This window comes from Cebidichthys violaceus, unplaced genomic scaffold (assembly GCF_023349555.1).
Source record: "Cebidichthys violaceus isolate CVI_PGR_0920_01 unplaced genomic scaffold, fCebVio1.0.p SCAF_8, whole genome shotgun sequence".
NCBI classification, from domain to species: Eukaryota; Metazoa; Chordata; class Actinopteri; order Perciformes; family Stichaeidae; genus Cebidichthys; species Cebidichthys violaceus.
Genome location: NW_027176964.1, coordinates 10,495,043 through 10,516,730, shown reverse-complemented (window position 1 = coordinate 10,516,730; position 21,688 = coordinate 10,495,043). Strand labels below are relative to the sequence as shown.

At 39.9% G+C, this 21,688-nt stretch overlaps 4 protein-coding genes across 5 annotated transcripts; 2 read left to right on the top strand and 2 right to left on the bottom strand.

The window, feature by feature from the left end:
• Nucleotides 1–477: 477 nt before the first annotated feature.
• Nucleotides 478–2,388, top strand: LOC137866087 (ATP synthase subunit g, mitochondrial-like). The gene is made up of 3 exons (XM_068701747.1): nt 478–583; nt 820–980; nt 2,189–2,388. Exons 1-3 carry the CDS (start codon nt 532–534, stop codon nt 2,285–2,287), a joined length of 312 nt encoding a protein of 103 aa, XP_068557848.1. The 5' UTR covers nt 478–531; the 3' UTR covers nt 2,288–2,388.
• A 1-nt stretch (nt 2,389) lies between these two features.
• Nucleotides 2,390–4,526, bottom strand: ift22 (intraflagellar transport 22 homolog (Chlamydomonas)). Its single transcript, XM_068701746.1, has 5 exons — nt 4,436–4,526; nt 3,493–3,575; nt 3,238–3,324; nt 2,882–3,084; nt 2,390–2,795 (listed from the first exon to the last, which is right to left on the bottom strand). The coding sequence occupies exons 1-5, from the start codon at nt 4,472–4,474 to the stop codon at nt 2,647–2,649; spliced, it is 561 nt and encodes a 186-aa protein (XP_068557847.1). The 5' UTR covers nt 4,475–4,526; the 3' UTR covers nt 2,390–2,646.
• Nucleotides 4,527–4,670: 144 nt separating this feature from the next.
• LOC137866174 (outer dense fiber protein 2-like) lies at nt 4,671–10,798 on the top strand. Of its 2 annotated transcripts, XM_068701899.1 has the most exons (17): nt 4,671–4,740; nt 5,047–5,219; nt 5,327–5,432; nt 5,548–5,679; nt 5,860–5,934; nt 6,253–6,324; nt 6,402–6,518; nt 6,603–6,788; nt 6,896–7,005; nt 7,090–7,225; nt 7,427–7,537; nt 7,890–7,994; nt 8,471–8,629; nt 8,997–9,097; nt 9,179–9,341; nt 9,511–9,636; nt 9,745–10,798. In XM_068701899.1, exons 2-17 carry the CDS (start codon nt 5,062–5,064, stop codon nt 9,916–9,918), a joined length of 2,031 nt encoding a protein of 676 aa, XP_068558000.1. In that variant the 5' UTR covers nt 4,671–4,740; nt 5,047–5,061; the 3' UTR covers nt 9,919–10,798. The 2 variants fall into 2 exon arrangements, with proteins under 2 accessions (XP_068558000.1, XP_068558001.1); XM_068701900.1 differs by lacking the exon at nt 8,471–8,629.
• Nucleotides 10,799–12,155: 1,357 nt separating this feature from the next.
• On the bottom strand, nt 12,156–14,048 carry LOC137892818 (CCN family member 1-like). The gene is made up of 5 exons (XM_068738205.1): nt 13,974–14,048; nt 13,652–13,865; nt 13,192–13,542; nt 12,860–13,062; nt 12,156–12,722 (listed from the first exon to the last, which is right to left on the bottom strand). Exons 1-5 carry the CDS (start codon nt 14,013–14,015, stop codon nt 12,420–12,422), a joined length of 1,113 nt encoding a protein of 370 aa, XP_068594306.1. The 5' UTR covers nt 14,016–14,048; the 3' UTR covers nt 12,156–12,419.
• Nucleotides 14,049–21,688: the final 7,640 nt, after the last annotated feature.

Below are 21,688 nucleotides of genomic sequence, written 5' to 3'. Positions count from 1 at the left end.
ACACCTGAAACAATGGTTTAAGGGAAACAATCGCCATGTTATTAAACTACTTTACTGACTTAGTTTGATTTAAATGTGTCTCTTTAACTTCCCTGCTGTTCTCCTGTGCCATCTGATTGATTGGCACTGAACTTTCATTTCCTTCATTTTGTTTTTACTGTATTTTTAAATACCAGTTTCATACATGTCTTTGTCTTGCATACTTTTAATTGCCTCTATGTTTGAATGAGCTATAATAAGGTTGCTGTACTTGCCTGCTTTATGAAATAATGGATACGATGGTCCAGTTTGTCTTAGCACCTGTATGGCTGCACTCAGACTACATAAATTGGTCCAAACCAATCACCTGCCTCATATATGAAATATTTCATTTACTGAATTTATAACTTGTGTTTTCAAGCCATTTTATTTTGAAAATAAATATATCAACCGCATTTTTCGCTTAACTTCTTTTATTTTGAAATCAACGACCCGGAAACCTCTTACGCCACTTTTCTATCCAGCTTCCTGGACTCTCTCTCTCTTTTCATTATGGCTCAGGCAGTTCAGAAACTCGTTGCAAAAGTACCAACTTTAGTCGGTGGTAAGTTTATTTAACCAATTATAAAACTGAGGAAGTGGAGAACACCGTGTAGCACGAGCTCGGTCACGTTATCACAGCTTCTGTGTGCCCTTTGGCAAACACAGGTGTCGATACATGAATCGACCACTGCGACAGATTGTCATAGAACAACATGAAATGGCTCCGAGTCTTTGCTGTGCATTAGCCAATGTCGTTTCCAACATAGTTTCTTATTTGAGTCTTATTACATATTGCAGCCGCCGTCACATACTCCAAACCCCGACTCGCGACGTTCTGGCACTATGCGCGCGTGGAGCTCGTCCCACCGTCCCCAGCTGAGATCCCCAAAGCCATAGAGGCCGCATCGGGCCTTATCAAGAGCGTGCAGTCAGGACGGTTGGGACAAACAACAGTAAAGGTCAGTCCCTGCAAGTTTCAGAATGACTTGCTTTGTTGTGTGCGTGCGCGTGCGCGTGCGTGTGTGTGTGTGTGTGTGTGTGTGTGTGTGTGAGAACCATGAGTTGAGTGGTCAGCAATATGTGTAGACATTGTTTTATTTTTGTGTGGCTTGAATGGCATGAATTAAGAACAGTTATAATCTAGTTTGTTGTAGAAATCCAGTCTGTAATTACGTGTTGTCACCTTCTTGGTCCGTTAGGGAAAAGAACAATTCTATCTGAAGTCATTGTCATAAAACAATTTTGAATATTGATATGATGCCAAACACTTGGTTTGATTGATTTCAGCTTCTTCACTCGGACTATTTACTGCCTTGCTCTGTTTGATGTGATGAAGGGATATCTGTCATTTTTTGGACTGTTGGACAGACAATGCATGCTTGAATATGCAACCTCAGGATCTGAGAAGTGCTTTTTAAAAATATTTTGTGACGTTATTGACTGAAGTTTATTTGTTTAGTCACTAAATGGATCATTTCAAAGTGATAAACCAAATCATCAATAATGGAAGTAGCTGTAGTAACAGTAAATGCCCTGAAGTCATTCCGACAAAATAAAGATGGAAAAATGGCCGTTTCAATGAGCTGCACCCTGTATAGACAGTAAGCATGTTGTCTTACAGAAGGCCTTAAATCTTTCTGGGATCTGACAGAAGTTCACAACATCAGATGGTCAGCAGCCCCTTGGCTGTCCAGTCCTGTTGTTTACACCAGTTGTACAGTTGAGTTTATCTGCATATACAATAGAAATGACTGAATAACTGTAATGTGACAGTAAAAGTAAACCTAGTGGGCCTCATGAGTAAACTACCAGTGTAGAAAGATTAAATGCCGTCTGTTAGTTCAGTGGAAAATGAGCAGAAAAATACCCAGAAAACAAGTAATTTGTGCAAACATTAACAATAACACAAACTTCATATTCAACAAGTGCAATGAATTGCATGAAATATGTATTATGTTAGTGTGTGTATATTATCCATTGTGTGTCGTGTGTGACTGGTAGTGCGTAATTGTATGCATGGAAAGGGACTTTTTGCACTTCTTTCATGTTACATTGTCAGGCCTCAGTTAAATATAAACTACCATAATTCATTTTCTAAATCTATAGAATGTCATTAAATCAGTTGTCTTGAGTTAAATGATTTACATTGTCTCGTTCTGTTTTGTAGGATGCCTTTAGGAATGGACTCGTGGCCACCGAGGTGCTGATGTGGTTCTTCATTGGAGAGTGCATTGGCAAAGGAGGCATTATTGGATACAATGTCTAAATGTTGGACTGTTCTTTCTCCTTTTGCACTTCTAATCGTCTCATTCTCAACAACCTGCACCACATTTTCAAATAAACAATATCCATAGTCATAGAAGTATACTTGGTTTCTCTTGAGTATTAATTTCCAACGGGAGTGAGTTATATTTAATTCACAAACGACATACAAAATATGAGACACCAAACTGTAGGAAAATATTTCGCTGAAGTGTTTACAAGGTGGATGTTTCATGCACAGCTGAATGACAGCAAAGATGTATAATTAATAACGAGAAGTGCTCAGGAATGTGACTTTAACAGAGATTACTGATGCCAACAAAATACATCCTTGTTAAGCTGCATATGTTACAGATTTTGCTGCTATGTAATGATGGACATCTCCTCTCGCTCTCGACTTTCCGACATCGTATTTACAACATTTCCCAAGTATCTGCAGAAAGCTTGCCTCGCATCCTCCGGTTCGTCCTCCAGGTTGGAGTGAATTAGTGCCAGTCGGCCCAAATGTGAGGCTGCATCAAAAGAATGAACATGTTAGCCCAGAAAGAGTAATAATAACTCAAAACTACTGCTTCAGGAGGGCCTGCAGTGGAAATACCTAAAGGCAGCCGTCCGTCTTCTACTCTGCTGCCGGGCTTGTGATGAGCTATCAGTAAACACTGTTTGTCCTGCAAACCTTGAGAGGCGATGAACATGGAGTACCACGTCTCTATTTCTTTGAGGTGATTGGGAGCATCAGGATTGAAAATGATCACCACACCACTGGAGTCCTTTATCATTGCAGGCCAGCACGATTCAAATCTGTGTGAAGACAATATATTTTGTATCTACATTTGGGTGTTTATACACTGAAAACCAAACCAATCATTAGTAACGGGACTTTTAAGTATCACAAAGTGGGACGTGATAACATCTAAGCCTTTGCTCATTAAAAATGTTTGATGTTTAACTTACTTAAAATCTCCTGAACAGTCCCAAAGTTCAACCTCACATTTTGCGTTGTCACCACTGCCTTCAGGTTGCGATTCAAATTCCAGTATCCTTGAAAAAGTAGAAAGCAGTTTTTTTATTTTTGTAACTTTCGCCAGTAATACATATATTTTAAATGACGCCCTAAACAGCCTGTTAGATCGTGTCATTTCCATCTTTTCAGGGATGTCATGTGTTTGGGTGAACTGTGCAGCAGTGAAGAGGACACAGGGTTTGTACCTTACTCCTCGAGTAGGTCTGTATTCACCGTCCACATTTTCTACTGTGTCGGAGAGAAAATTAGCAAGAACTGTTTTCCCACTCTGAAAAACATGATTTTAGAAGTGATATGAGTTACAATCAGAATGTAAATAAATCCTCTTTAACATGACTTTCTACTTTTCACATGCAAGTTAATTTGACTGAAAACATGAATGTTTTTACAGCAGCCATTTTGACTTTTTACAGTAGGAAAAGCACATCACTAACAACAATGGATGTATTCTGTATCGGCTACATGTTCCAGTTGCAGGGCTCTGGTATTATGCTGTCATGGCTTAGGAGGACAACTTAATGAAACCCCCAAAGGCAACAGAGTCATAATTAATGTAATTAGTTACACCTTTTCCTGCAAGACAGATACATGTGTGCTACTTTTACTGAAGTTAAAAGTTGTGTATAGCCATGCAGCACACAAGTATGGAAGTAATATTACCTAAATGTACTTCAAGCATAAGTGAATGTAAACATAATGCATGGAGAAGTACATCTTTCAGTGTTATTGTGCATTGTAATACTAGATCATTATTACTAAAACCTCAGCATTTTAATGTCGAGGTGGAGCTTATTTACTTATTCTCCTAATGTTAGGTAGTTTTCAACCTGTAAAGTTGTCATATACGTGAAGTGGAGTGACTGTAGTTGAAAGTATAAAGTATCATAACAGGGAAATACTTGAGTTATGTAATGTACAAGTAGGAATTACCTTAAAATAGTATTTATTTCACCACTGCACGCTTTCTCAGTTAACATAAACAAACACACACACGGTTAATGCTAGGTTTCTGATGCATGCAGCACTATTAAAACTATTAATATATTATTAACCACTTGTATCTATCGACACCTGACTAGTAACACTAGGCTAACGTTACGCTGCTGTGGAGGAAAGCCATTTACGTACCTCGTTGGGGCCAATAAAGAGTATTTTTGCTTTAAACATTTCCACTAGCCGAGCATTAGCTAGCTAGCTAGCTTCCTTTTCGTTTCTATGGTTTCAACTTGCTTTCTTTTTTTTTATTGGCTGTTCGTAACTTTAATCATACTTAGTACCGCCTACTTTGTCCTCAGGGACCAAATCAACAGTGAGTAAATAAGGAGACGTCATTACGTTGCGTCAGCGCTAACCAATCAGGTTTGATGTTGTGAGAGGGGGTGGGCTCTTCAGTTTGTAGTAGCGTTAGTACTCAACGGACACAAGGCGAAAGCGTAAGTAATCCTAATGTTTTGTAAGGGATTGTAATGTTTTAGTTGTAATAACCATAATGCAGATGTCATTGCATTTGTTTGGTAGCATTGACATAATATTTGCAGTGCAACGTTTAGCTTAACAGCCACTTAACCTGGACTGTCTATTGATAAGGAGTAGGCTTAGTTGGCTTGCTTATCAACCTACTCTCACTGTCCTTCTTAATAATGTGCATAAATACTTTAAGAAGTCACGTTAGTGTGAACTTACTTCCTGCCCTCCTCTGTGTGCTAACATTAACTTACACTCTATGTTGTTTTTGTCAGTGGTAAGAGGGATCTATGTCTCCAGAGGATGAACTCCCCAGTCTTGGTTTCAGCTCTATCAGGGAGGATGTCCCTCTGAGCTGTTTGGATCTAGTTAGCTCCCATGAGCTGGGGAGAAGGAGCAGAACACGCAGTAGTCTCCACACAAGACCCCCAGAGGCTGACATCAATTGGTGAGTTCCTATAATGCATTGGAACATGATGGGCTAACCTGTGGGGTTAACCATCCCACTCACCGGCAGCCACAGCGTGACACATTTCCTTCCTGTTTTTCCTTTAGTGGAAAAAGCCCTTTCCTGAAAACACTGATGGATGCAGAGGCAGCGGCCAACTCTGCTGCCATACAACTAGTGTCTTTTAAAGACGCCATGGAAGATGGATTTTCTGTATGTTATATTTGCAATTTTGGCATACACCAAGTTGAGTTCAAGCATGTGCCCTCCATGTTGGAAACCATTCACGATCCATTATTCTATAACTTGTTTTTCTCTTGTTATTAAGGATTCAAGACAGTCTGCCATTGATAAGCGCAGAATTACAAGGCAGAGAGGACTTTTGCTGGAGAAGTTGGAGGATTTTAGACAAATAAATAAGTCTGTTCGACAGAAACTGAAACAGCTCCAAGATGCAGAGGTTGGTTACAATACTTCCACTTTATTTATTGCTCACGATCGTTAGTCATGGATCTGTATTAGTAGTAGTGCTGTAATTACTTTAAGTTCATACCAGCACACAAAACACTCTTGTTTCTTGAAAATGTGTTTGTATATTTCTGTCATATTTTCTTTCGATAACTCATGTCTTTCCTATTAGGCTGATCGAATTGAATCCGACCACCAAACGGACATCTTAGTGAAGAAGATCTCACAGGCTGAGAGGGAAAATGAGGTGTGTTTCTTTACATTTATGCAGTGACTCAAAGGAAATAACTTAATTTAATTGTGAGGGGTACAAATGTGTGCTAAACTGGCGGCAACCTGTTTAATATTTAGTCTGTGAAAAAGGTTAATGTTATACTGGCAATTAAGAGCTGGTCAACTTAATGTCAAGGCTGGGTCGTCCATCAACATAGCCCCATTTTTTACTAGATAAATGTGACAACTGAAAGATATAAAGACATATACTGTATGAGACCAGCTGCCCTATTAGAATAAAATAATTCCCATCTGAAATCATGTTCTGACTTCTGTACTTTTTCTCCTGAAGCAATTAAAGACAGACTTGGGTGAGACAGAAAGAAAAGTTAAAGAGCTGATGGATCTGCGGAGAGAAGAGCAGGTAAACACAGCAGAAGTTTCCATGTAGATATGCTTGCAATGCAGACTCTAAAGCATCTGTCTATAATGGTTTCATAGGAGAACATCAAGAGTGCACTTCACACGACCAAGTCTGTGGAGGCGACTCGTGCTCACCTGCAGTGCCAGCTGCGCAACAAAGAAGCCGAAAACAACCGACTGACCGTGCAGCTACGGGTACAGACATTTACTTCTCTCTTGGCAAACTGCTTAAAGAAAATGTGCAGCGTTTTAGCATATCCTAATGTTTTTTACCCTCAGGCTGTGGAGAGAACCCTGACCGAGCAAAAGATGGAGATTGATGATCTGAAGGGATCCATTACCTCTTTGACTGAGAAGGCAGCACAGGACAAAGAGTCTCTGAAGAAAGCCACTCGAGCTCAGAAACTGAGAGCTGAGAGATTTGAAGCCGCTGTTGAGAAATGCTATGCGCAATTGAAGGAAAAGGTGAGAAGTCAAAATGATTTGATTATTTAAAAAAATGGTTTCTTCTCTGCGCACAGTTGCATCTTTCAGGATCTTGTTTTGACTTTTATTTCCTTGGTTGCCGTCAGGATGCTCAGCTGGCCAAGGCCCGTCTAGGAAGAGACTCCAGGAGACGACAGAAAGAGCGCGAGATAGAAGAGAAAGACAAACTCGTCGTTCACATAGAGCTGTTGAAAAGGTTGGTCACTGTAATATCGGGAATCAGCACGCACGTCAACCAGTTTTCCCCTTGTGAATTTTTAAATGTGTATTTTCAATCCAGTCAAATTGTCGACATGACGGCGACGCTGCAGAAGGAGAAGGATGAGCTCACTGCAGCTAATGAAACTGTGATGCAACGTGTCGAAAAACTCATCGCCGAAAACAGAGATCTCCACGTCAACAATGCAACACTCAAGGTACACGGTGGCAAACAGCTTGCACGTGAGAATCATTTCCGTAAAAGTAAAACAGCTGCTGCATGAATATGTTGTCCATAACTTGTCATTTCTGTCTGTGTGTGCACGTGTGTGTCATATTCCTAAGAAAGATGAAAACATTCTCTCTCTGTTTCTTTATTTCTACCACTAAAATGACTTTTGATGTTCATTTGATTGAAGGCTTCTGTTGCTCAGCTGGAGCAGCAACTGGCTGATTGTGAGACTGCCCTGACAGAAGAAAAGGTTGTGTGTGAGGAGAGGAAACATCAAGTGGGACAGGGCCAACACCAGGTAGAAATCAGCACATTCATTATAACATTTACTTTTTATAGTTTCAAGAACTCTGTCTATGATTCATTTCAAAACTACAATCTGGAAGATCAGTATTTAAATTGGAACAATCAAGATAATTCACTCTATAGTCAATGTATACAGTGTATATGTTTCTGTTGTATGAATAGATGATAATAAACACGGGGGAAACATTGGACATCTGGCCGGGGAACACAAAGTGATACCAACAAGTTTTTAGACTTCATTGTGGTCCGTTGAAATAGCTGTATGAATAATTCATCGTTTGCAGTTTTCCGTTGTAGGGAAGGATGCAGCAGGTTTGATCGCTCTCTTCTCTTTCTTGTCTTAGGCTGCAGAGCTTCAAGCTGAGTTCGATGATCTGAGGATGAAATATGCAAATCTCTTAAAAGAGACCGAGAAGACACGAGATGGAAAAGATTCAGAAGTTGAGAAGGTAACCTTCCAGCTTGCCAAGTACATTTAGTCTCATATTTTATGAAAGTTTGGAACTCTTGATGTGGAAAAGTCTTTATTTATTTAACAATATATGTGATACTTAAGATGACTAATTTCTTTCTTTTTTTGTTCTTTTCATAACATTCTAACAGTACTGTTGTGCTTCTTCTAGTATTCTCAGCTCTGCAGCACTGTTTCTCCTGCTATTGAATCAGTGAGCTGTTAGATGTTTCTTTGCTGTGTAACATTTGTTGCTCCTGGACCTTCTAACTACCAAACTTCCTGCAGTAATTCTGAGCAGCAAAACACTTCCACCTATGAGCTCAGTCTAAAGATAGATCTTGGCACATTCTGCACCCTTAGAGTATTAAAGCCCGTCTGTGAGCATCTCTCTGAGAGGTGTGCTGACTCGTTGGGCTAATATTTTTTCCTGTTCCCAACACTCTGCTCCGTCTGCCGTCCTCCGGAGCCCAGGTGAGGCGGGAGCTGCAGGGGCGCGTGGACGAGCTGGAGTCTTACCCCGAGTTACTGAGCGCGGCCGAGCGGAGTCTCTTCGAGTGCCAGGACGACCTGCGACGCTCGGAGAGGAAGTGCTCCGAAATGTCAGAGTCCGTTAGGCAACTGCAGGTTAAGGTGTGCAGAGTCAGAATGTGAAAGGCTGTCATTTCCATACATCTGACCACTAGGCGGTAGTACAGTGTCTGTCCGCGTCTCTTGTTTTCTGGTCCTGCTGTGAGTTTGATATCTGTGATTTAAAAAAAAGCCTCTCTGATTGCAATGGAAACTATCAGGTTCCATCCGTATCTACGTAGCCATTTGTGAGCGATGTTGTGCTGTGAGAGTCCTTTTCAATCCCTCACATGTTCCATCAGCAATGATGAACTGGTGTCTAGAAACCTGCACTTTTAGTGTTTGCAAGATTGTGTTATTTTATGCAGTTTTGCGAGTGATGTGACGTCTTTCTGCTCCAGTCGCTGAACTTTACATTTTGCATGTACAGATGGAGAGTCAGGAGAACTCGCTGAGGTCATCTGTGGAAATGAGAGAGTCCATTCATGACGCCAATTCACAGCTAAACGAGAACGTGGCCTCTCTCCGAAAGTAAGACATCCTCTCGTGTCTGTTGTTTACGTCTCCTTTGTGCAGATTTTATAAAATCTAAATGGTTTACTGTGTTTGTAGGAAGATGGACGCGCTGCAGCAGGAGAACCTGGATCTGGTACGGAGGCTCGCGGGTCAGGAGGAAGGTCTGAGCTACAGTAACCGGCAGCTGGATCAACGCTCGTCAGAGTGCCAGGCCCTCAGCAGGCAGCTGGAGGCCGCTCTATCAGACGTCAAACAGCAGGTACGGCTCAGACACAGTCTAGTGGGACATGAGGAAGAAGCAATCAATAAACATCACATTATCTCTTTTTTTTGTTATAAACACCCTGACTTTTGCACTATAGGTGTTTTGCAGATACACATCTGGCACCCAGGAATGGTGACAGTAATTGTTTTTCCCATATGTCCAGGTCAAGAAGGTCAAAGACCAGGCTGCTTCCAGAGAAGAGGCCCTTCAGACCAAAATCCTGGAGCTGGAAGCCGAGAGGAGCAGAAGGGACAACGAGCTGCGACTTCTTCGCCGGAACAAGCTCACCGTGAGTACCGTGCTCTACGTGAGCATATGAAGCAAACAGCCGTCATGGAGGTGTGTTGATGTCTAGCAAATGTCTGAGGAAATTCACTGTGCGTTTGTTAACCTGCAGGCAGAGAAACAGTTCGAGGTGCATCTGAAGGACCTGCAGCTCAGCCTGGACCAATCAGAGAGCCACAAGCAAAGCATCCAGAACTACGTTGATTTCCTCAAAAACTCTTATAAGACCATGTTTGATGAGGGACTGCAGACATCCTGTTTTGGATCATCGTATTTTCTGAAATGATAAAATCTGTTTGCATTTTAACATTTGTATTTATTTATTTATTTGTGTATTGTAATATTTATAAGGTCTATTTAAAAATGAGAATAGATGTAAGAATTTAGATATCTATTTCTACATTAAGCTGACAATTTGGGACCCTTCCCCCCAGATATCAGTTGAAATCCACTGTTTTTGTGTTGAGGTTTTGATATCTGTTTTTAGTTTGTGTCCCAAAAGACATTTCATGATATTCTCACGTGTGTGCAATTGTTAGACTGTGAACTCTTGGTGCTACTGTGTCTTAAGGAGCCAGTTGCATAAATTCAGCTTTAAGACTCCTCAAACATTAGACCTATCTTAGATTGTTGAGTAAGGCCTGGCACCAGCTACACAAATGTAAGGACTTTCTTTCACTACAAATTTAATACTTTTGGGTTTTGGGTTGTTGGTTGTATGAAACAAGCAATGTTAAGATGTCACTTTAGGCCCTGATTAACTGTGACAGGCATTTCTTCACTGTTTTCCTGATATTCCTTGGACTAAATTGAATAAAAAATCAAAAGGTGTTTCCAGCTGGACAAAAAGAATGTGCCACTAGGTGGAACTATTTTGTTAGCTTATATTTTCTGTCAAGTGTCTTCATTTTACCCACAATGCACTATGCATCAGTCTTACATTACAATAGTTAAAATGTATTGCAAGTGTAAGACTAAGTCTATCTTTCTGCAACTGGCTCCAGATCAAACTTATATTTTAAAGCTGTACTTTCACCTCATTATTGAAGCAATGTTTACCAAAGTAGTGTTTGATAACTTAAGTAAATGTGGGTGCATATGTCCCCGCCAAGTTTACCTGCGGCAGAATAAACCATGTTTTCCAATATTAAAAAATATGCGCCAACTTTGCTCCCATTCCAATCCTCATTATTCCTCTACTGTGTTGATGTTGTGGTCTCAGCTGGACTGAGATGAATGATGCAGAAAATCATTTGTTAAGCTGTCAGTTGTGAAGCTCCTGCCTTAAGGGCTGCAAACATAATTGCTGAGATACACCCAGACAGTTTCCAAACAGCTTTAAACTCTGTTGCTGGGTTGTTTTCACACAGTTGTAATGGAAGTTTTTTAAATGAGGCGTAGAAGCACGATTTAAAAACGGACCTATGTTTGTGTTGTACAGGTCTTCTCTTTCTGCTTGTGGTCCCATACTGTATCTATGATCACAAACTACCAGACTTGATGTGTTCTTGCAGTGGTCGTATTCCCCCGAGTGAGCAGTTCTCCTCTCAAGTTCTCTTACAGACAAAGCTCTATTGTTGTGTTCTCCGTCAGGGGATGGAACCATTTCACGGCTGCCTGCGTCAGTACTGCTGTTTTTTCCCTTTGCTCTTGTTCTCGCCCTCTTGGTCTTGCCCGTTTACGTAATTCTATTGATCACACTTTGGGAATTTGCTTTTCTCTGCCGTTTGCTGGAAAATGTGCTTACATGTGACTTCTGGCAATTTGTTTGGTATCACAGTTCATCACCGTGATGGACACACCCTGAGCTTATGTGCTCGTTAGACTTAAATGAGCTGCATTTGTTATTTTATTTGTTATTTTTTACAAATTCTAGACTGCTGGACCAATTTTCATAAACAAATGAATGCTTCACTATAGCATATAATAAATGGTTTTCTGAAGGTCCCACACACTGGTCTAACTCATGTATGATGTTGGATGGAGAAGACCACTCACTGTGTCGCATTCAATATTAAGAGCAACGCATTTTAAAATTCAGAATTGTTGTTAGTTCTGCGTGTAACATTTCTCTGTGCAAAGTTTAGATTATTCTCTGCCACCCTAAAACTTTTTCATAAAACAAAATTCTGCAGCTTGTGCTCAGCATCTGTCCAACAGCAGGGAATCCACTCTGAGGTTTACATTAAACTCTTTCCCTAAACTATTCAGTGGCATGGAGGTTGTTTCTGAAGTGGGTCAGCTAGATGCAGTTGAAACAGTGTAGCTCATTTCCTAGAAAACTGTTACAACAGGCCCCCGAGAATTTCCTTTTTTCAGATTATTGCAAGCCCCAAAAAGAAATTATTTGGGAAAATTGCACTGTTTTATGTGTTTATTTACAATATTATTGTGCAATATCCCATCATTGGATATAACAAGTAGTGGAATATTAATTCTTATAAATAAACTTTAATACATTAAATCAACAGAAACATGGGGACATATGTGTAGATTTAGCAGCTGCCATAGTTTGTACGTCATTTCCATGTTGTCATGTCTCGTCAAGGGAGGTGTAAATATGATAAGTATGTGTATAAAATAAAAGTGTAGAAAACATATTTATTTAACTAGAAAAATAACAATCTTCACAATGTAAAAAAAACAGCTTCAAAAAGAAGCAAACCACAAGGCTCCAATGTTATGAAGCAAAATCATGAACAACACATTCAAGAAATTCATCCTGCAGATGTATGCAACCACAAAGTGCACATTTTTTTCTGAGTCAACAACCTTCTGTTCACAACTTTACATTTTCAGTTTGTGGATGTCATTATGAAGTCTGTAGCGGGCAGGTGTCCTCTCGTTGCTGCCGGAGCAGTTTAGGTTACATTTGCAAGACTGAATCACCATCACCATCCTTCTGATGATCTCGCCGTGTTTGCATCGGAACTGGACTAGTGACGTCTGGGTCCGGTGAGGTCTGCAGCATCGCCCATCTGAGCAGGACCCGCAGTACCTCGGCTGGAACTTTTTCAGGCTACGGCAGCCTGCGTGGGACAGTTTAACTGGACGGCTGGCCTCTTCTATGTGGTTACATTTCTGACCTTTCTGTTGGAGGGAAAAACACCAAAAGCACGTGAAAATATGAATTATGTTTCAGATCTTCCTTCGACAAACCATGCTAAGACCACAGGCCACCATATTGTGAAATCATCAAAATGGGACATTAAAAAAGTGGAATATACCTTTAATTTTGTAATGGTCATTTTGCACCGGCGGACCTCACAGAGCCGAGTCTCTTTCACCAGTTTGCACTGGCTGTTGCTGTTGGTCGCCCTGGTGGACACTCCAGTGCCACAGGATTTGGAGCAGGGTGACCAAGCTGTGGTTTGAGAAACACACTTGACTCCTCTGACCAACATGTGGCCCATTGGGTGACTTCTAAAAGCTGCACAGAGATTAAAAAAATAAGGTAAGAGAAGTGTTATCTCACATACGTTTCCTTGTATGTTGGCTCCCTGTTAGATAAGTTAGCAATGTGACCAGAAAGGACTGGACACTGTACAAAACTGCTCACCCGGTAAAGAATTTGATTCTCCTCTCCACGCAGGAGCCAACTCATTCCTGTTAGCTCGGTTGTCTTCAGACGGTCTGTCTTTGCCGTGGGTTTTCCGGTGTTTCTTCAACGCAGAGCTCTCCGTCTTTGCCTCCTCGGGGCAGACGAGTTGTTCACAGCACCCACCCAGTGCCTTGACCCGTTTGGGCTGAGCGCAGCCCAGTTTGGGCAGCGTGAGCTGATGTGGGCAGAGGGAGACGCATCCGACAGCACCGTCCATGCAAGTGCACTGGTGTTTGCAGTTTGGACGGAAGATTTCACCGTTCTGGTAAATGTTGTTGCTGTACTCGCATGTTCTTCCATCTGATTTGGCTGTTTTAGAGAAACGGAGAAAGTAGTGAGGTTTGAAATGAGAAGAGTAAACAGGCAAAGTGAGTAAAGACATAAAAAAAAACAAAGAGAAGGGAAGACAACAACTCACCTCGACAGATGCCCTTAGCAGAGCTATATCCCCCTCCGAAGTTGCACTCCAGTCCCTTTGTGTGATCACATGGCTGTGTCTTGCTGCAGTCTTCAAAGAGCTGCCGTGTGCAAACTTTACAGCATCCGCAGCCATCCAGCACGAGGCTGACTCCCGCTGCACACTTCTGGGTGTCAGGGGGACACCGACAGTCCTTCGGGCACAACGCTGACACCTGAGATGAAAACAGACATTTCTAATTTCAACGTTTGCTTCCAAAAATGGTCCTCTTATAACAACCTCGAAGAAGCATCTTATGAATGAACAGGGTTTATTTCCTCACCAGTGAAATACAGAGGACCACAACGAAAAAGACTTTCCACATCTTCAGAAGTTGAAGTTATCTTTCCAAAAAAAGAAATCTCTATCACACAGCCAACCTGGCAGTGGGTTAACGAGTGCTTGTTCTCCCTCTTTTGGAGTCCCCGTCTCCTTTTATACACTCTGAGCAGACCTGACGTATGCACGAGCTGAAGAGGTGTCCCGAAACTATGACAGGAATGCTTCAACCGAGAGTCCTCCCATAAGAAGAACGCCTCCACTCCTCTCCTCACTCAGTGAGACAAGAACCACCCAGACTAACCTCCATTATTGTAAAGCTTTCTCTCCAAAGTGTCCCTGTAATTATATTTTTTTTATATCTGTCTTGTAATCATGAAGTAGCTCTTCTATTATGAAGTAAACCAGCTCTTAGAATTATTATTTCTAAGAAATGAAACATTTCAAAGACAGGTGGCTTAAAGACATGTTCTGCACTTGAATTGTATTCTATTGAAGCAATGCAGTACAATGTTTGCTGCTAAACGCATGCATATATATGAATATGGTGCTTACTAATGCCACCTTCTTGGTCAGATCTCTCTGAATCTCAATGAGCCTTTACCTGGTTCAATAAAGGAAAAATAAAGAAAGTGTACTTGTGTGATATAGTTAGTAAAGGACGACAACAACAAGTGTGATACCAGAGATATCCACCTCATGCATGTGGGCGCAGTCCAACAGGGATTCAACATCGGGGCACCACAAGTTCTGACATAAATATTGAAGAAAAGCTACATATTTCTACGAGCAACTGAATTTCTATCATGGTCGAAGAGGTGTTTAGACTGCTACACTATGTCTGTGATGGGTGTTTGTATTCTCCAACCTCGCTAGTGTCACTCACCTATAAGGGTGTGGATGGATTAGACTTTGCTCGACTTAAATATTTTTAAAAAAGGAGGCAAGAGCCTCATGGAATGTTTGAACCGTAGGACTCCTTTGTTCGGCCTGAATGAGAAACACACCGAAAAGAAAGAAGAAAGGAAGAAGAAAAGTTAAGAAATGCCTGAAGCAACATTCCACTCAGGATGAACATTGAAGGTTTCTTTGAAATGGCTGCCAGAATAAAAAGCATCCTCTTCTATCCACATCAAAGAACAATAAGAGTTATCAGGGAAAAATGCCCTTCCTTTCATTATAACCTGTGAGAACAAGAGGCGGAGAATGGCAGACTGGCACAGCATCACCTCTTATCTAACTGAGGTTACAAGGGACAGTTTGAATCAACGCCAGTTCAGGCAGATGAAGAGCCAACGAGCGTGAGCTCGGTGCATTCACAGATGCCTGGATATTGCTGACTGGAGTGGAAACTTTTACCCTCCAAAGCTGTAATAAAATATAGAATTTGCAGAACCATGTTAGGTAAGAGGGGCGTATTGGATGTACGTACAACATGCAGTATAAAGCAGCTGGGGAAGTTGGAAAAGATTACAGTTGTTGAATTGGCATGTTTGAAAAATGTACTATCAATCTGTTACACATCCATGTTCCAATCAAAAATGTGTATTCAATTCTGTAAGTCATTGTACCGGTATTTAAGGGCCAATGTGTAGCATTTTTGGTGATCTATTAGCAGATATTGATTATAATATGACTACGTTTTCATTTGTTTATTATTACAAGAAACAAAAAATCATGTTTCCTCCATCTTAGAATGAGATTTTCAAATCTACATAGGGAGCAGGTCCTCTTCACGGAGTCCGCCATGTTGCACCGCCATTTTTCTAGCTACAGTAAACTAGAACAAAATAATCAAACAAATGCTCCAAGAACCTTTCACGTTTTACATTACCTGACAGCCACTGTATGAAGTTTTATAGTCTCATTTAGTCACTTGATAAAAAATTACTTTTTTTAAGACTCTTTTTTTTAAAAGACTCAAAATTCACAAGAGGTGTATCGACTGATATATTTTATATTGTACAACAAAGCTGTAGGAATCGATAGACTCCTGGCCACCAGTTCGGCTCATTTTCTGTAACCAGTGTAGCATTATAGCATCGCTGATTTATCAGCTAGCTAAATGTCCACCAGTTAGCTAGATAGCTAGCTAGCTTACTGATTCCAAATGCTTTAATGCTACACTTGGTACAGCATCTCCCAGTGAACATGTCTCTCGCTTTGTCTCCAAACCCACATAACCTGAACTGTCCCTCTAATGAAATAAAGCTCTACATAGACTATAGTAAATATAATATTTTATACCTTGGAGGACACACCCCACACACACACACACACACACACACACACACACACACACACACACTCAAACGACAAGAAAGAAGACATTCATGTGAATAAATATAGCATTATTGATATAGACGAAGATATTTCTCTCTCACAGTACAGTACATATTTTTTGCCAAAATAAGGTGACAACAGAAGGGGAAGGACTTTGCCTCTGAGTATTTCTACCTTGACAGCAAGAGATGAGTCTTGAGGCTGGGGTGACGGATTTGCAGCGCAGATGGTACTGATATTGAACTCAATTGTATATATTTTGTATGTATACGTAACTGTATATATTCCTTCAAAAATATTTTATATTTCTTCCTTTTGTGCTACTTTGATATCGTGTGTTCTATTGTTATTAATAAAAATGCTTTAAGTTGATGTGGTGGCACCCATAACCTATATAAAGAGCAGATGTTGGTTGATATTGGAAAGGTTGAAGTGAGCAGAACTGGAGAGGAGCAAAAAAAAAATCTTACCTCTGGAAAGTCCAACAAAAGTAATTTATATGAAAAGGGAAAAAACAACAAATACATCCTGCAGCCTCACAGCAAGCTAACGCTCCTGAAGTTGGACTTTTGCACTTTCGTGTTCGAATTTCGTAGCTTGCTGATGATTACACTACAGCACACCTGCAACAAAATAATGTCACCCAAAGGTCTACTATTTTTTTGGAAGACAAAAAACTGAGATGAAGCATCTATTTTATTAAAAGCACTACTTTCCAAAATAAAAAATAACATTCAGACAAACTAATGTGACGGCAACAAACACATTAAATATCTGCAAATAAAATGTATCTTTAAAATGCTATGGAGACATCAAACAAATATCAAAACTTGATAAATAAAACTATAGGACAAAGAATATAGCAGCTTTTAGCCTGGCTAAACGCCTGTGGATCAGATGCTCAAATTATCCAGATAGATCACATTAGGTCTAAATGAAGCCAGAATGTAATTGACTTCAGCACAGTTCACCCCTTAATGCTTAAAGGACCTAATGACGCCCATCTGTTTTCACTAGCACTAATGGAGCCAGTGATCTGCACCAACATTGAGTCGAGGAAGTCAATATGTACAACTTAGTGAATTTTGAACCACGAATTTGCACCGTTGAGCAATTGTTGTTTTTTCAATGAAAATGTATTGACATGTCAGAGTAGGAAAGGCACAGGTGTAAATATTAAAATGAATGTGTCAGCTTACAGGGACTCAGAACAGAGCCATCATGAATGTTATAATGCTGCATTCCAGACAACTCGGAAAAAACAAAGAAGCAGTTGTCTGACATCACACAACAATGGAAGTGCACAGTGTGAATGGTCAACCATCAACTAAAAGTCAACCTGAAGTATATTTGCCTGTTTTTAATTAAATAATAATAATACATACTATCACACTAATACCTCTTCTGCAAGTAAATTGATGTAGAAATATGTCACCAGTGTAATTATGTAGCTGGTTACGGTAAACAATATCTGAAGGTTATTTTCTCTGCGCTAAATAGATATTCAGACAAATATTAAAAATGCCCAAAAAATGTGGAGGCTGCACTGCTGAGAATTCAGTTGTGTGTTGCCAACGAAACATCAGTTTGTCACGGACAGCCATGGTTTTTTCATTTATGTTTGCACCTGGAATGCTTGGAGGTCGGAAGTTGGAAATTGTCTGTTGGAAAATAGTCAATAGCAAGCTCCCTTGACAGTCCAAAATAGAGGAAGCTAGCTTGTTAGCTGTGTTGCAGCTGAACTTAGGCATTCAAATTTATTTTGTCTGCTACACCAACCCCAACCATTTTTATACTCTTTAGTAAAAAAAAATCCGGAAATGGACTATTGTTAAAACCTACTCAATTACATTCTTGTCACAAATTCAAGCAATATTTTTCTCAGTGATAATTGTAAGTCAATTTAAAAAAACAAGCAAACTTTTTCAGTTAGTATTAGTACTAACTTATTTCCAGACACTCCTATGTTGTAGTTTTAGAATATACTTTTGACCAGTTTTACACAGTGCATTGGGAACATTCCTTTAAAAGATGGTAATCGTACATCATCTGTGACTAGATTGGCATCAAGACTGTGTGAAGTTAAGGCTTGGTTTTCTGGTAATATGGTATAATTAATTTTAGTTTGGTAGACATTTAGACAAACTTTTGAATAAAAGATACAGAGCTAAGTTAAAATATTTAGAAGTAGAAAATAACTGTTTTTTTTACAGCTATGATATCTTATAGAGGGAGTGATTCAAAAACACAAATATTTTTTGTAACATGAATGTTTTGGACATGAGAGCTATTTTCAAGTCACAACTCAAAAAGCCAGTTTATCTTACCATGAAGACTGAAAGCAGGAGGAAACAGCTAGCTAGCGCTCTCTGGCAAACTCATGGTCTGGAAAGGGATGACAATACAAAATAAAAAAGACAACCACAGGTCATAAGACACAATAAGATTAATCCACACGTCTTCACACAATATGTGGATCTGGAGGCTTGGTGGTGGGGGTTAATTGTTAAACTATAGCTGGGGAGCTAACGTTCACTGCTAGGCAGCCACAATAGCTTTCTGGGCAACAACACAGCTAATATTGCTCTATTTTGGACTCTCCTCGGGCTCTTTGTTCCCTTAAAAGGGCATCATTGTCAAAACAGCAAACTTAAAGTCAGCATGGAAAATTAACACAGATCAAATTTGCCACTGTGTATGATTGATCTGTTTTTTTTGGTACATTTCAAATTCTGGTGTGAAGGACGCTATTGTGTCACTACTTTGTCAACATATAGCTACAACATGTAGGCTACATGTTTTTACATTTCTGTTTGTAAATGGATTAAACAAAGATATAAATTGTTAGTTATTGAAATTCAGAGTTGTTGGTAGGCATATTTTTTAAAACTTTGACCAGAGTCCGGGTAACTGTTTCCCCGTCTCGTTTTTAAGTTAAGCTAGCTAATCGCCTCATGGCTATAGCTCCGGAGTTGTGGTAGGCTAATCTTCTTGTCTGACTCTTGGATAGAAAACAGCATATTTCCCAAAATGTCAAACTATTCCTCTCACAGCCGTGAGAAAGTAGCATTTTACAGTATGAAGTATCGAGTCCATATTTGGAGAATTTTCTTTGATCTTGCTGCCAAGTTCATGTGGTCATCCATAGCAACAGTAAAGCTGGATTTAGCTATAAGAATTGTTAGGCAACACTAATCCTGGAGATTATACTGTCAAGAGACAAGATTTATTATTTTTATTATTTGATACATGATACTGTGCATCTTAATGCAATTAAGATACATGATCCTTGATGAGAGGGTAGACAAAAGAAGTAGAGTGTAACAAGTCATTTCATGCTAAAATACAAATGTAAGAAAAATAAAAATAGACAAAATATGGGAATCAGATTCTGTGTGGCATAAAGATTGACTACCTGAAATGCCTTCCCAGTGCTACTCGGTGAAAAAACCACAATGGTGAGACAAGCTTACTTTGGCTGCCGTGTGAGAGTGCGTCATACATACTGTACGACAGATGGGAATGTCTGCAAAGGGTGTGCAGATATGATTGCAGGTCCAGTTCATTATAATCATTTCTGTGAATGACTGTCCCATTTCTTTGTGCCTCATTCACTGTAAAGGCCACGCACAAGTCTGAGCACCGGGTTCGTCTGAATGTCTCACAGATGACACAACATAATTTCGAGGCTACTGCTCTCGGCGATTTAACAGGAAAGATGTGAATCATCATGAAGCCCAAGTATTGTTAGTTTCTGTGGATGATTTATTGCCATTTAACAAATACTGTTTATCTTGCGTCCACATCCAGTTTTGACCTTTTAACACATGACATTTAAAGGGCATCTTTCTGCTCCTCAACAAATTGCTGGGATGCAACAGCGGCCACGTAGTTATTGGAGCCTGCATTTTCCTCTCAATTTCAAATCAGTATCATTACACAGAAAAAAAAACGTTTCAGCAAGCAACAGAAGGCCGTGGCCTGATTTACAGTTAGCATTGCTTACTGCTCGGTGTTTTCCAGCTACACGGTACATTTTACATTGCAGGACGTGACAAAACAAGCCTGACAACAATCTCCTCAGGGAGCACCCGTCCTCAAACAGTTTGTGGCACATCATGATTAGAGGGAAGTGAAAATCTTGTTTTGCCATTTTCGCAATTTATTCCATGTTTACTGGAGTGTTATTTTGGTTCTTCTCATGCACGGCAGTTCACTGAGCCGTTATGAAGACACTTTGTTCTCTCTGCTTTGATTCACATTTTCCCTGCTGATCCATTGTAACAATTTACTGTTACGACAACATATATAGTTGATGCTATCCTTTTAATACTTAACGCCATGAGCTTTCAACTTTCCTTGTAGACGAGCAAAGTAGTTTTCAAGACAAATCTATTATGTGTGATATCTGATGAGTCTATAAAATAAACTTTAAAACCACATTCATGCATATGCAGAACTGGATAAAAACTGTATAATAAAGGTGACATTCAGAATATGGTGGAAAGTAACTAAGAACAAGTTTGAGGTATTTGTAGATACAGCTCTATGTGCTTACTTTTCAGATTAAGATTTTACAAATACAACATATAATCAGTTCATTAAATATGATGCTGTGTTCTTAAACAATTAACCCAAATGAAGTAGTTAAAATCAGCTACATTATTAAAATACTTCCCCTTTGTTAATGCATCAGTAATTATAATTAAATAATTACAGAGTACATAATAATAGAACACTCTGCACCAATAGGTACTCTAGTTTAGGTACATTTTAAATGGTAGGACTACGTAGTCTACTGCAGGACTACAACCCTGCAGGCTCACACAGGTGTTTTCACTTATTCAGGCCGGAGGTCTAATTCAGGCTGATTAGACCTCCGCTCAGGTTGAAGGTTGATGGAACCGCTGAATGCTGGGAATTACAAAAGGTCACCAAACTTAATGCCCAGCACCAACATCAACAACAATAAAAATTGCAAATTGTCCTGCTTTAACAAGGAGAGTGACGGAGTTGTTAGTGGAGCGTGGTCTGTAAACGCCCACGCGGTCTTGAAAGGAGGTCTAATAAGGCAAGATAAATGAAAAACAGCTGTGTCAATGTGCCTGTGTGTTCGGCCTTTAAGCAGAAGACATGAGTATTTCTTATACCATTTCATACAAAGTACACTCAGTTGCCAGTTTATTAGCTACACCTTTCTAAAAATGAATGCAGTCTAATATAACAGTCCTGCAATGAACCCTACCTTCATGAAACACCAGCTATTCATCAGTATTCTGCGCTCTTATGTGTACTAGATACTCAGTAAATTTAGCTGATACCTTATTTGTACATTTTGTTGGTATTACTTTTACTCAAGTAAAGGATGTGAGTACCTCCTCCATCACGCCGTTTATATTATTCAGTGCACATTTCCAAAGTTGATCTCTGTGTAAT